The 14,473-nt window shown below is 37.4% G+C and overlaps 1 protein-coding gene across 1 annotated transcript in view; it reads right to left on the bottom strand.

Moving 5' to 3' along the window:
* PPP1R9A (protein phosphatase 1 regulatory subunit 9A) overlaps positions 1 to 14,473 on the bottom strand; it is a 78,407-nt gene that overhangs the window by 36,935 nt on the left and 26,999 nt on the right. The window contains 2 exon segments of the mRNA XM_029283273.1: positions 6,466 to 6,586; positions 9,253 to 9,385. Of these exon segments, the coding sequence (XP_029139106.1) occupies positions 6,466 to 6,586; positions 9,253 to 9,385 (254 nt within the window).

The raw sequence follows: 14,473 nt of genomic DNA, 5'->3' as shown, positions 1-14,473 counted from the left end.
CTGGACTACTGCAACGCTCTCTACATGGGGCTCCCCTTGAGGAGCACTCGGAGGCTCCAGTTAGTCCAGAATGCAGCCGCGCGAGCGGTGATGGGAGCTACTCGTCGCTCCCATGTAACGCCGCTGCTGCGCGAACTGCACTGGCTACCGGTGGCCTTTCGAGTGCGCTTCAAGGTGTTGATTATCATCTTTAAAGCGCGCCATGGCATCGGACCTGGTTATCTCCGAGACCGCCTTCTGCCACAGATTGCCTCTCATCGGCCGGTACGCTCCCACAGAGAGGGTCTCCTCAGGGTGCCGTCAGCCAGACAGTGCCGGCTGGCGACCCCCAGGGGGAGGGCCTTCTCTATTGGAGCCCCCTCCCTATGGAACGAACTACCCCCAGAGATCCGGGTCATTCCGGATCTCCCCTCCTTCCGCCGCGCCCTCAAGACATGGCTATTCCAGCTAGCGGGGCTGGCCTGAGGGGTATTTTAGATTGGATTTTAATTTGATTTTATATTGGGTGTTAACAAAATTTTAAATGAAATGGCAAAATTAATATTTCTTTTAATTATATTTTAAAATGGTGTTTGTAGGGTCTTTATCTGTTTTTAGCTTGCTGTAAGCTGCCCTGGGTCCGCCAGGAGAAGGGCGGGGTATAAATCTAATAAAATCACAAAATCACAAAAATCAGGGAAGGAGGAAGGGACTACTCCTCCTCTCCTAAGCTTCAAAGCACAATTGGCTTCCCAAGGGCGCCACAATCCTCACGAAAGCGGGGGAGAAGCAAAGGAGCGAGAAAGCTCGCGGCAGGCTCGAAGGAGCACCTGTCAGTGTTGGTGACGAGAAATTCCCCACAAACCCAGGGAAGGGGTGGAGAAAAGGAGCCCTCTTTGGGAGGAAACCACCACCTTCTTCTCCTTGGCTTTGCACTCTTCTGTTCCTCGGCAGCTGGGCTGCCAAGACTCTGCTGGCTGGAACTTCCTTTCCTTCCCTCCCTCTTGGTCTCTTCCTCCTTCCCTCCCTCTCCCATTGTCCCTTCCTTCCTTCCTTCCTTCCTTCCTTCCTTTCCTTCGCCTCCCTCTTTGTCCCTCCTTCCCTCCCTCTTTCCCCTTGGCCCTTCCTTCCTTCCCTCTTGTCCAGGATCGGGGCGAGCCTTTACAGCTGATCCACGCTTTTGCAGAACAGCCCAGCCCTTGCTAATTTAGCAGAAGCGCGAATCAGCTGTAGCCCGGCGCTGATCCTGGAGCTTCTGCTAACCTAGCAAGCAGCATGTCTTTCGGCGAAGCTGAGCAAGTGAGCTGGGCGGAGCTCTCCTCTGTCTCTGCCTGTGCACAGGCAGGTTTGCCGGCAGCAAAGCCCCCAGCCACGCTGGCAGCCTATCCACCTCCCCTTGTCCCTTCCTGGGCACAGAGGGGGGAGGAAGGAAGGAATGAAGAGGGAGGAAAGGAAGGGACAATGCTAGAAAACATGCTGCTTGCTAATTTAGCAGAAGTGCGAATCAGCTGTAGCCCGGCGCTGATCCTGGAGCTTCTGCTAACTTAGCAAGCAGCGTGTCTTTCGGTGAAGCTGAGCAAGTGAACTGGGCGGAGCTCTCCTCTGTCTCTGCCTGTGCACAGTCAGGTTTGCCGGCAGCAAAGCCCCCAGCCACGCTGGCAGCCTATCCACCTCCCCTTGTCCCTTCCTGGGCATGGAGGGGGGGAGGAAGGAAGGGACGAAGAGGGAGGGAAGGAAGGGACAATGAGAGAGGAAAGGAAGGAAGAAATAATGGAAGGGAGGGAAGGAAGGAAGGGACAAAGAGGGAAGGAAGGAAGGAAGGAACAAGGGGAGAGAGGGAGGGAAGGAGGAAGAGACTAAGAGGGGGGAAGGAAAGGAAGGAAAGAAGGAAGGAACGAACAAGGGGAGAGAGGGAGGGAAGGAGGAAGAGACTAAGAGCGGGGAAGGAAAGGAAGGAAAGAAGGAAGGAAGGGACAAGGGGAGAGAAGGGAGGGAAGGAAGGCAGGCACCCACCCCAGTCCCATCCCAGAGACCCACAGATTCCCCCCACAGGCACTCTGCAACCTGAGTGATCAGCTGGCCACGTCCCTGGCCATTGATCATGTGACCCTGGGACACTGTGAACATCATAAGTATGAATCAGTTGTCAAGCATCCAAATGTAAATCATATGACCCTGGGGTGCTGCAACAATCATAAGTGTGAAAAATGATCATAATTCGCTTTTTCAGTGCTGTTGTAACTTCAAACAGTCACTAAGCGAATTGTTGTAAGTTGAGGACTACCTATACTTTCCCATTTTTTCCTTTTTTTTTTGGTCAAGTGTTTGATACCCCCCCGCCCAGCTGGATGGGGGGTTGGGGGTCACCACAACATGAGGAACTGTATTAAAGGGTCGCGGCATTAGGAAGGTTGAGAACCACTGTTCTAGAAGCTGTAGAGAGGGCAGATAAATGATGTGCTGCTGTATCTATCAATCTAGATTTAGTTTTATCTGAAACCCCAGACTAAATAAAATATTTCTGATTTTGATAAGAGTCTAAACTGGGGCTGGTTGAGCAGTTCAGCTAAACCTCTAGACTCCCACTTTTCTCCCATTTTATGTACACTCATGTTCTTAATTGTTAGATTCAAACAGAGATTGATGTTCCCAGAAAAACGTCAGAAAAGCCTACAATATATACAAGGGATATAAGATTAAGTTCAAACTTGGGATGATACAAAGATGAAACCTAGAGCTCTTCACCTATTCTTGAAGACTGAAGGCTATTGTTCTGATTTGCAGCATTAGGCTACTCCCGAGTATAATTGCTTGAACCAAGTCCTTCTCTTTGTATCTAAGAGATTGGGAAGGGTGGATTGCTTAACTCTACAGAATTGCCATTATTCCTTTTGTCTGGGTAACTAAGACTCTGGTTCAAAGTTTGAATTACCATTGTCACAGTCACAAGTATTGGGGTCTGATGTTACCTCTCAAGAACTTCTGGGCCCAGAATTATTAGTATTCCGAGTACCTTCTTTTGATCCTCTTTACTTGAGAATTGTTTCTCTATCAAGAACATAATAGCAGATGGAGCTTTGGGATGTATCTTCTGGAGAATTAATAAGAAAGAGTATCTTTTTTCCTCTCTCCATAACAACTATTCTATGAACAGGCAACTCCTTCATGGTAACCATTGTGTGACAACATCCACAATATGCTCCAAAAAATGCCAAATATGCCAACTGATTGAAAAGGTTGCCTACTTTTGTGTCTTTATTTAAGAATTAAATTTCAGAGACTTTTCAATCCTGCTTTTTTTACTTGCCACTGACTCCCTCTCATTTATGACTCATTTTTTGAAATATGTAGGAAGGATTGACATAGCCTCCTTTGTATAACAGAATACATTTTCATAAAGATCTATATATAAGAAACTATTTTTCCCTCATCAGAAGAGAGAATATATTTAGAGAATCTGAGTTTTTTCAGTTGAATAGTTTAAATATTCCATAATTTTCTATCTTTTGGAAATAGAAAAGAGCATATAAAGAATGGACATGTTCTTTGATCCTAATTATAGTTAACATAATAATTATAAAATCAGGTCTTTAACACTAAAACATTTTTTTTGAGTTAAGTCATTACTCTGCGGTTTGAACTACAATTTTAGAGGAAGTTTTTTTTTCTATACTTTATTAATTCGAGTTTTACAAAGCACCTAAAAACTAACAAACTAATAAATACAGCAGTAAAAAGGAAAAGAAAAAGTGCTGAAAGAAAAAAAATAGATAGTTCCTGTTTCCTTTCCATCAAATAGAAATACATTTACAGAATTATTCCTTACTCAATGATTCCAAAAATCATTTCTCTAATCCATTTTTCCTTATCATCAAAACCATAAATCAAAGATGTTTTTTCCCATTTCATAGAAAAAGTCTATGAAGAGTTTTCATTTAATCAAAATTATAGTTGGTGTTTTTCCCTAATCAAAGAGGTTAATTTAGCCATCTCTACCTTCATTTAATCAGTAGTGTTGAGCCTTATCACTTTTTGAACATATAATAGTATTGCTGCAATTGTTATAGAGATAATTAACAAAAAATTGGGTGCCTGGCTTTTCTATTTAAACTACTTACAAATTGTATCAAAGCATTTTCTTCAAAAGTAAAAAATAAAACTAGAGTAAATAATATTTCCTTATCCACTGCAACCTTTTGTATCAAGGAGTCTTTGCTGCAAAAGGAAATCTCTCTTCAATTGTAACTGATTATTTCCTTAAGTGATTAAGAGATGAGGAGAATAAGAACGTGAAGTCCAAGCTCCTAGTAGCTCAACTTGCAATCTGGCTGCAGAAAATTTTCCATTTCTGCAGTTTAGTTAGAAGGAACTCCTGCCCAGAACCCATGTTGATCTCTAGATCTCCCTTTGATCCAGAGAGATAAAAAGCAAGCAGAAATCACTTTCCAGCTGGTTTTCAAAGGCTGCAGCAGCTCTCCTCACTTTGGGGAGCATCAGACTGTCATTCCACAATTGAAGCAACTCCTAAAAGATAGTCATCCTAATAGGCATAGACTGTTCCATATAAAATATTCACCCACATCACAATCCATTTCACTGTGTCAATCCAGTGAAGATCCCCTTTCCCTTCAAAGATGCATATACAAGTACATGCACAGATAGCATTTTGAGCAATTAATAAAAATGGAAAGCTTATAACTTCACTGAACTATACTTCTCTATCCAGTATAGGCTATTTTCAAAACAGAGAATGGGGCCTGGATATGGGGGACCTGAGGACTCCTCCAAATCCCCTAATTGCACTTCATGCTGTTTGCACGTACAGTAACAATTCACAGTTGGAAGAAAAACTGCAAATCTACTTACCCTTTCCAAATTCTACACACAGGAGTGTTGCAGAGCTGGTAGACTGAGCACTACTTTTATTCCTTGTAACTGCATTTACTAAATATAATATTTCATTGGGGAAACATACCAGATATATACAAGATATATAAAAGCATTTCAAATCTGTTATATTCTGGGTTTCTTGCTCCTATCATTCAAGTCTACTGGAGGTGTCTAATTCTTCTGAAAAGGTGGACCTGAATTTTCATTCACCTAATGGTTGCTAAATGTATTATCAGTTGATCTCTTAGTACGACACTGATGAGGTATCGTCATCATTTGCCACATATTTACTTGCTAAGTTGGAAAAAATAGTGTAACAATTTCCTTATCCTTCAAGAGCTGGTAAATTATTGTCTCTTAGCTTCATAATCAACATGTCTTATTTTCCTTTCTAACTTGTTATATCTATTCCTTAACATTTACTCCTCTTATATTCAAAGTCACAGCCTTCCATATTTCATGGTTCTCACCAGACAGACCCAAAGATATTAACGTGTTACCCATCATGGTTTTGATAAACTCTATGGTCCCTGGATCCCTGAATAAAAGATATAGATTTAAAATCCAACTAGGATACAAAATTCCAGATATAGATTTAAAATCCAACTAGGTTACAAAATCATTTTTCCGTCTCTATCTTCAATTGTGTTAAATTGATCACCTGTGATAGTCTAATAATGAACAGATCCCCTAGAAGTGTCTGTCCAAATTGAATATTTGTATAATTCTTGTGTATAATACCAAGAACTTTGTGTTACTTCTTCGTCAATGGGAAAATTTGTTGGCAATTGATATCAACTGTCTGAATAGTCTTCTAAGTGACATTCTTAGTCTTGGCATGTTATCCTCCTTTCTAGTTTTTTAGACTTTTTAATTAATTCTTTGTGATTTGTTTATATCCAAACCTTTAATACTCCGAACATAGTGATAGTACACTATTTTTGATAAGTTTTCCATGTACTTTTTATAATTAACTTGTGTTTTATCAATTTCATTATTTTATCTTGAATTTTGCCTTGTTTATATGCTTCATTATTGATCTCCAAATTTTATTCCATGAATTCAATTAGAAATAACTAATCACATTTCCAGTTTTCCAATAGATCTAGAGTAACTTTAGGATAAGCAGAACTAAATGCTAGATAAATAAATATTTTCCTCAATGGTTGTCATCACTGATTTCAGTTTACAGTATACTGAAAGGTAGATTTACTGTGAAATTAAATTAGCAACTCTTCAAAGATGTACTTTCTCATTAATGTTATCCTGACTGATTATGTCATCTCCTAATAATATTTCAAATCAATTATGTGATGAAAGTTAAACAGGTCAAATGTGTGTTTAATTTTTAGATGTTTATACTTCACCATGATTTACTTTTCAGCATGGTCAAAATAAAACCAAATTTGATGTTAGCTCATTTGATTAAATCACTCAAGTGATAAATTACTTCACTGATTTATAAGTACTCATATTCAATGAACAACACACACATTACTATTTATAAGTTCCTCCAGGTTTGTAGTTTTTAGAAGTTTATCCCACAATACACTTTAATTTTCAGTGATACTTGAGACAATGATAATTCATATTTACCTTCCATCTTTTTCTGCAGGGCCATCATCGGTTATAGTTTTGATAAATATACCTAACTTCTCAAAGCCTGTATCTACTCCAATTCCCATTCCAATAATAGTGATACCAAATCCTTGTACATCTGAAAAACAAATTGAATAAAGCTAATCAACTACAGGAATAATCCTGAACTTTATTTTTAATTGATTTTAAATTTTGTGCACAAAAATACATACAAATACATATAAATATTTATAGCTCAGAACTGAATTGTGGAATCCTTGGTGCTCTCTGAGCTTGTTGGCTTTCTTGCAGATGTTTCATTACAAAACTAGGTAACATCATCAGTGCTAGTTTATACTTATACACATACAATGGTGATTCTATGGATCACCTGTGAATTTTTCAAACTTACTTCACTGCTCACTTTTTACTTTGACCCTATAAACAATTTACAAAATATGGATTCTAATACAGGACTCAGCAGCCAAGTACCCCAATTTTTATCTGTACATTGTGAGAATTGTTTCAGGAAAGTTATCTCATTACAAAGTATAAATTCATTTCAAAGAGGTTGGCACAGTTATTTTTCAGTTAGACAACAATAGCAACTATATGCTTACACCTCTTCTGCTGCAATGTCAAAGCTCCCAGTAATCGTTTGCAAGCATTAGAGAGTCTTCCTCACTACAGAGAAGTCACTGATTTCTCTATGTGCCATCAAGTTAGTATCAACACTTAATCACTATGCTGATAAGATTTTCTCTAAAATGAACTGTCCCAATATGGTCCTTCAGATCTTCCAATGGCACACCCACTGCTGCTGTAATTGAATCCACCCATCTTGGCACTGGTTGTTCACGTTTGTGTTTCCTTCCAATTTCCCCAGCATTATAAACTTATCAAAAAACCCTCTGGCAATATTGCCTAAGATAGTCTTACGTTTTCAATATACAGATATTTAGTAGTAGGGCCAAATTGGGATTAAGAGTATTCTTTACAGAAGATATACTTAACTACATTAGCTACAGATAACTTATAAAATTGGTTTGCAGCAGAATAAATGAGATAGGAGAATAAAATTATTCCCTTAAAAATAGAGAAAAATAAAAGATTAAAATGTATCTGTTATAAAATAAATGAAGAACAAAAAGGAATGGAAAAAATGGAGCACAGTAGCGAAATGACTGTTATTAGGATGGCAGACAGTGTTCTGATGGCAGGGTATCTGATTTTTTTATGTATTTTATTAGATTTATACTGTGCCTTTCCTCCAGAAGCCCCAGAAAGTATATCTCTCATCTGGTCTGTCTGTCAAGACAATCAATCACTCCATTTTTTAATTTATTGAAGCAAACACTTTTAAAATGTGGGATTGTAATTGCTCTGGAGACATCCTGCCCTTTGCTGATGACAAAATCCTCGCACTTGTTGGAGATGGAACTTCACTTAAGATTTTGAACTGAACAGAGTGAGTTGACACTTTCCTTGCCTCATTTTAAAAACTTTAACTGTCCCTTTTCACATCAACTTTGAACTTTAGTGTTGGTCAATCCATTCAGGTAGGCAAAGAAGTAGACTTACACGGCCACCCCTCTTACATACAATAACCCTGAGCAACGCACAGTGACACAATAAAACATAACATATAATTACTGTACCAACACCAAAATAATTCCTAGTGATGCAAAACAAGATTTGTCTGTATCTGAACCTACTGTGATGAAATGTAGTACAAAGTCACAGGAGGGAGGAGGCCTTTCCAAGAAGCAAACAGACAGCTCAGCAGGGAATCTCTGGTATGAAGTAAAAGAGCCAGAGCAGAAACCCACCCCACCCCAAATCTTTCACAGGACATATCTAATAGTTATGCAAATTATGCTTTAATCTGGCAAGATTCCCATCTGTAGAAGATCAACAATGAAGAAATTGTTCTGGAGTAAATCCTTGTGCCGTTTTTGATTCCTTGCCCTGACAGTTACAACCTCATTTTAGCCCAATACTTTGAGCAGCATGTATACACTAAAGCTTTCCAGAAGGTTAAAGGAATGAGAACCCTCCTTGATCTCAAGTGGGCAGCTCTTTTACAGGGCAAGAGCAACTCTGGAGAAGACCTGCTTTCTAAGTCTTACTAGATGACAACATTTATGGAAAGTGTCCTGTATCACGTTCACTCTATACAACTTAGTGGAAAAAAGCATTCAGTGGAAAAGATATATTCAGAGAGAAGTCTCTAATTCTAATGTACAATTATTCTTAAATTGTTTATCTTCTAGAAAATCTATCACTACTAGCCCTTGTCTTAGTTCTTTTGATTTCCTTCCTGGAAATGGGAATTCAAGCATGGGGCTTAAGCCCGACATTTCTAAAGACAAAGATTCACTAGTGTCTCAATGGTTATCTTATCATCACTTAATAATTTATAACTTTTGGGATGCATGCTAACAAAATACCCCATCTCTTTATTTAAGCATATTTAATTTTGTTAATAGTATGTACAATTTTTTTTAATTTATATCTCAAGGTTTTCATAATACTGCACTCAGTTAAGCTTCTTAAAAATTACACTGAAGCCAATGAGTTTTAAGTGCTATGTGCACAGGATTAAAACTCATATGAATTAACTCTCTTGCAAAAATGAAAAACTCATGAAATTATGTCTATAAATTATAGTATAGATTACTCATTACAGATTCAAGGAACAATATACAGTTATTTTTGTATTCAAATGCCACTTTTTTTTAAGTGCATATCTGAGCAGCACTTCATATATTAAACTCCTCGCTATGACAATTTCAGAATATATACCTTTTTCAATGTCTATTGGGAAAAGATCCAACTTTTCCACACGTTTTTCTAATTCATACTCTGCAGATGACGATATTGGATCAACTGATTCATTTTTCCGGTCATATTCTTCATCAGAGTATGTGTTAAAAACCTAAAAAGAGATTGTAATCAAAGTCAGTCAAATTCGAAGGCCCACTACACCAGTTCTCCCATTAAACCAGGCAAAAATGACTATTTCCATGAAGTGCATGGGAACTCATCAAAGATTCAGAATTTCTACTATTGAAAACACCGGGGTAGACCAAATTATTCTTTTGTTAAACCCCCTCTAATGAAAATAATGATAAGTAAAACTGAAGCATCTTAATCTATTTATACATTAAGATGCTTGATTAATGGAGCAAATCTTTATCATTCATCCACATGGAGTTCAAATTCTGAAAATGACAAAGTACAAAATACGTGGATTTGAGGTAAAAAGGCATAGAGGTTCCAAGTGATAACCAAAAACCAGTCACAGTTTCTTAGCATGACTACTTTCATTATTGCTACCCTTTCTAAGTAGGCCAAGTCAGGAATCAGACACCAGATGAATGCTGGAATTCTATTGTTGTTGAGTATAATACCAAAATCTTGAAAGCTTTCAAGTTTTTTCCTCTGCCCCTTCTTGCATCATAAAGAATTAAGGTGGAAATATTTAGAATCTCTTTGTGATGCTCCATCCCTGCTCAGGACTTGAATGTCGTTTACTTTTTCCTTAGTTATAATTTAATAGTATTGGCAATGATTCTTGCATTCCTTTACCAACTACAGGTAGTTCTTGATGTACAACAGCTTGTTTAGTGACCAATGGCATTGAAAAAAGTAACTCGTGACCATTTTTCACACTTATGACTCTTGCAGCATACCCATGGTCACATGACCAAAATTCAGATGCTTGGCAACTGGTTCATATTTAGGACAGTTGTCCTAAATATGAACCAGTTGCCAAGCATCTGAGTGTCCCTATGTCATGTGATCACCTTTTGCAACCTTCTGACAAGCAAAGTGAATGGGGAAGCCAGAGTCACTTAGCAATCATGTTACTAACTTAGCAACCACAGTGACTCACTTAACAACTGTGTCAAGAAAGATCATAAAATGAGAAAAACGCAGTTAAAAATTATCTCGCTTAGCAATAGAAATTTTGGACTCAATTGTGGTTGTATGTTAAAGACTACCTGTATATTTGCAATCATCCACAATTAAATAACAAGTATGTCAAGAAAACCTTACAATGCTATTGGAGATATAAAGAAAATGCACTCCTCATTCAAGATGGTCTTCTGAGAAATAGAAAGTATACTCGGATTAACAATTACAATAGCACTAAAATAGAAAATATACTTCTTTTAACAGCATAACTGCTAAAAGAATTACAGTTTTCTCTTTTATTTGAATTAATTCATTTGACAGTTGTTTTGAGTATAAATTAAGTGTTTTGGCTACATAACTGAATATTTTATTCTTTATTTTATCATTTTATCCTGTTGAATTTATAATAAGATCATATTCTAGAAAGACCATACTTGTCTTGGAAGAAATAAAATTCTTGTATTTTGCTTAAAATAACCAATAAGCTGATGTTTTAAAATTTTTAATGAAATCAACATAACTGATTAAAATGCTAATTTTATTGCATCTATCTAAGAAAAAAATTAAAAAATTATCTTTTCCTTCTACAAAATAATTTCAGTTTGCTGAAAAGAGTTTATCATGTTTGTTTCATCTACATGCTAACTAGGATTCAGATATATATTTCAGGATGACAAAAATGCTTTAAATACTAACAATACTTTTCAATAATAGATCAATACAGTGAAATGTTGTAAACTACTTTAATTTGTAATTAATTATATAGTTAACTTGATATATGTCTTAGTCATTTAAAGCAAGTATTGGAAATCATCAGCCAGTTTGTAAAGGTTAAGAGGATAGGAGGCAAAAAATCCTGCAGTGCCTTTGGCAAGTCTTGTTGTCAAGGAAACAGATTTATGCTGTACTATTTTACAGTTATCTCCAAAAGAGCATCAATATGATCCTGAAAAGGAGGAAGATTAAAATAACAATCTTATTTATTTTTCCAAAAAAGTTTTATTGTTTTGCAATAAAAAACAATTAAACATAAGTAAACACAATAGGAATTATAAGCCCCCCACCCCCACCCCCCACCCCGACTTCCCAAACCAAATCCCAGGATAATATTCATATAAAAGTAAACATATACTAATATCTCTAACTCCGCAATATATCTTAATACACAAAAAAATAAAAAAGTAAACAAAATCATAATAAAGAAAAGTCTAAAAAACCTAAATTCTATTCTACCACATTATACTTCCACAATTAAAATACAAAAAATCTAGAAACCTAAATTATATTCTACCACACCATGTTTCTTCTGAATATAAACAACCCATAATAACAATCTTATTTTAAAGGTAGGGGATTTTGGCTTGAATTGAATTTGGCTTGAATTGAGTTTGGGTTTGGTCTTTCAGGTACATGAGTTCATTTATTTGGAATTAAAAAAAAAATATTGCACACAAACAGTTTTTGCTGGATTTATCCCCAAAGATACCAGATTTATAGTGCAGTCCTATAGAATTGTATACAAAAATTAAGGTCATCAGGATCACTATATCCTTTTTTTCTAGGTAAGGTGCTAAAAGCAAGTGGTTATTGATTACTCCATACATCCCTGGATGTTTAGAAATCTGTTTCAATCCAATCAGGACCTATCTTTAGCATGAAAGATCTTTTACCAAGAAGGGAAAGAGTGAGGAACTACAACCCTATTCATTTTCTCTGATCTCTTGCCAGCTCTCGAGAGCTTTCTGAGCTCAACTGTAATAATCATACAGAGGAAGTACAAATAGTATCTCCTATAAGGAATAATTACTCCCAAAACATGTGGGGAATGATGTCTTTTCTACTAAATGTTTCTTACTTTAGTTCCAGGAGATTGTGGACAGGAAGCCAAAAGAGGCCACACTAGCCAAATTAGCAATCATCCAGTTTATCTCTTCCCTCTTCTCCACCTCCCCTGAATCACATGTGGCTAATTCTCTTGCCTGTTTATTAACCTTGTCCATGCCTTGACAATAGATAATTAACTTCATCTCTCATATCTACTGGTCAGGACTCTAGCTTGAGTTTTCTTCAACCTAACGAAAACATTTCATGACAGTAGAGAAAATTACTGATGGAAAGTCAATGATGATAATGATGAGCCATCAAGTCGTTTCTGACTCTGGTGACCACTGTATGAAATGTGACTTAAAATATATTTATGTACCTGAGCTGCAATTTGTATTACAACATGTCTATCCCATTCAAATGCATAAATGTTAGTAAGTTAGGTGAGAATATGGCTCACCCCCATCTCCCTAGGGGAGGGGTGGAAGGCACTGAATTATTTCTAATTCTATCTATATTATAACTTATATTACACGTAATTTAATGTTTACTGTTGATGTGGTAGTTGCAAATAACAATTTAAAAATAAATTTAAGCGAAGACTTAAATGTGACACTATGTAGGCCTGATGCTGACCTTTAGCTTCGTGACTTGATCAATTCTCTTTAAGCTGATAAACATTTTCTTACTGACTTGAAACAAAAGCATTTTTTCTCTACCTACATAAAGGGCAAACCATTTGGCATCCAGCAAGGACTGTTTTCTCCTAACAAACTCTCAAACTCAGTTAAAAAAAAAAGACCGTGAACTTCTATGAGCTTTTATAAACTTCTATATTATGCCATTTTTACATACACACTCATATTTACAAACATAAAAGCTAATAAATAAATGAGATTAAAGATTTTTGTAGTCAAAATGGCAGAGTAAGTTTCTTCTTCTATAAGAAATCTCCAAGTGTCAGGCAAGTAATTGCTCATTTTTACAAAGTAAATTTAGTCCAATTGCACCTGACAAAGGAGCTAATTCTAACTGACTTAGAAGTATTTTCTTCCTCCTAATTACAATTTCTTAAATCTTGCTCTTTTTGCTGTTAACACAATGAGTAATAAGCTAACAAAATGCAAAACTTTTTTTTATTTGTAAATGTCAGTAGAAATCAGTGATTCAAAATTAAGAAAGCTTCTATTTTAAGCACAGTCTAGCTCAGTGGTGGCGAACCTATGGCACGTGTGCCAGAGGCGGCACTCAGAGCCCTCTCTGTTGGCATGCATGCCACCGCCGCTAGCAGGAGCCCTGCCCAGCACAAAGGAGGCGAAGCGGCCAACTAGCAAGCTCGAGTAGAGGTGGTAGAGCAGAGATCACCAACGATTGTTGATTATGGACTGGAAGAAAAGGGAGGGGGAAGCATTTTACATGTGTGCATGCGCTCATGGGGCTGTGCGCTGCAAATGGGGTGGAGCTAATGCCTGCGTGATACTCACTAGCCCTGCCCCATTCTTGCATGGTGCAGCACCTTTTATCTGCACCCCGTGGTGCGGTGGCCATTTTTGCGCCTTGCAGTACGGTAGCCCATTTTTGCGCCCCCGGTTTTTGTGTGCCAGAGGCAGCACTCAGAGATGCCTCCCTGCCCCCCCCAAGGGCACCACAATGCTGATGCGGCCCTGGCACTTTGTGATAAATAAGTGGGTTTGGGGTTGCGGTTTGGGCACTCGGTCTCTAAAAGGTTCGCCATCACTGGTCTAGCTTCATAATGGTTCCAAAGGCAATAAGCGGGGCAAAAAAAAGGAAGTGATACAAGCCAAACATAGTTTATCTAGGAGAGGTGCCTAGCTGGTATAGCTCCATCAGCTGCAAATACAGTATAATGCAGAAAAAAAGATTAAACAGCAAACAGAACGTCACAGAAGTGCATAATAATGTAAGCTGTCTAAACAAAGCACAAGGTTTAAATGTTTTTTAAATAGTTACATATAACTGAGCATTTCCCTACTTTTCTTCTTTTCATTAATTTCAGGAAAGGTACTCAAAGGTCAATCAACAAAGTAAAATGTTGAATAACTGCTCTGTTCATGCTGACATAATCAATGTTTCATCTTATTTTATTATTCTGAAAATTAAATGATACTGAAAATGCAAAATTTAGAATCCATTCTAGAATAGCTGGATAGGTTTAAGTCCCTAATTTCAGCAAGTAATTACATTAAAAGCACACTAACTTCAAAATAATTAGCAAAAACTTGCAGTTCTATACTTTATATTGAAAGGGACTAATTAATAT

This window comes from Protobothrops mucrosquamatus, unplaced genomic scaffold (assembly GCF_001527695.2).
Source record: "Protobothrops mucrosquamatus isolate PMUCROS unplaced genomic scaffold, P.Mucros_1.0 scaffold45, whole genome shotgun sequence".
NCBI lineage: Eukaryota > Metazoa > Chordata > Lepidosauria > Squamata > Viperidae > Protobothrops > Protobothrops mucrosquamatus.
The sequence above is the reverse complement of the archived record's forward strand: the minus strand, read 5'-3'. Positions and strand labels throughout refer to the sequence as shown.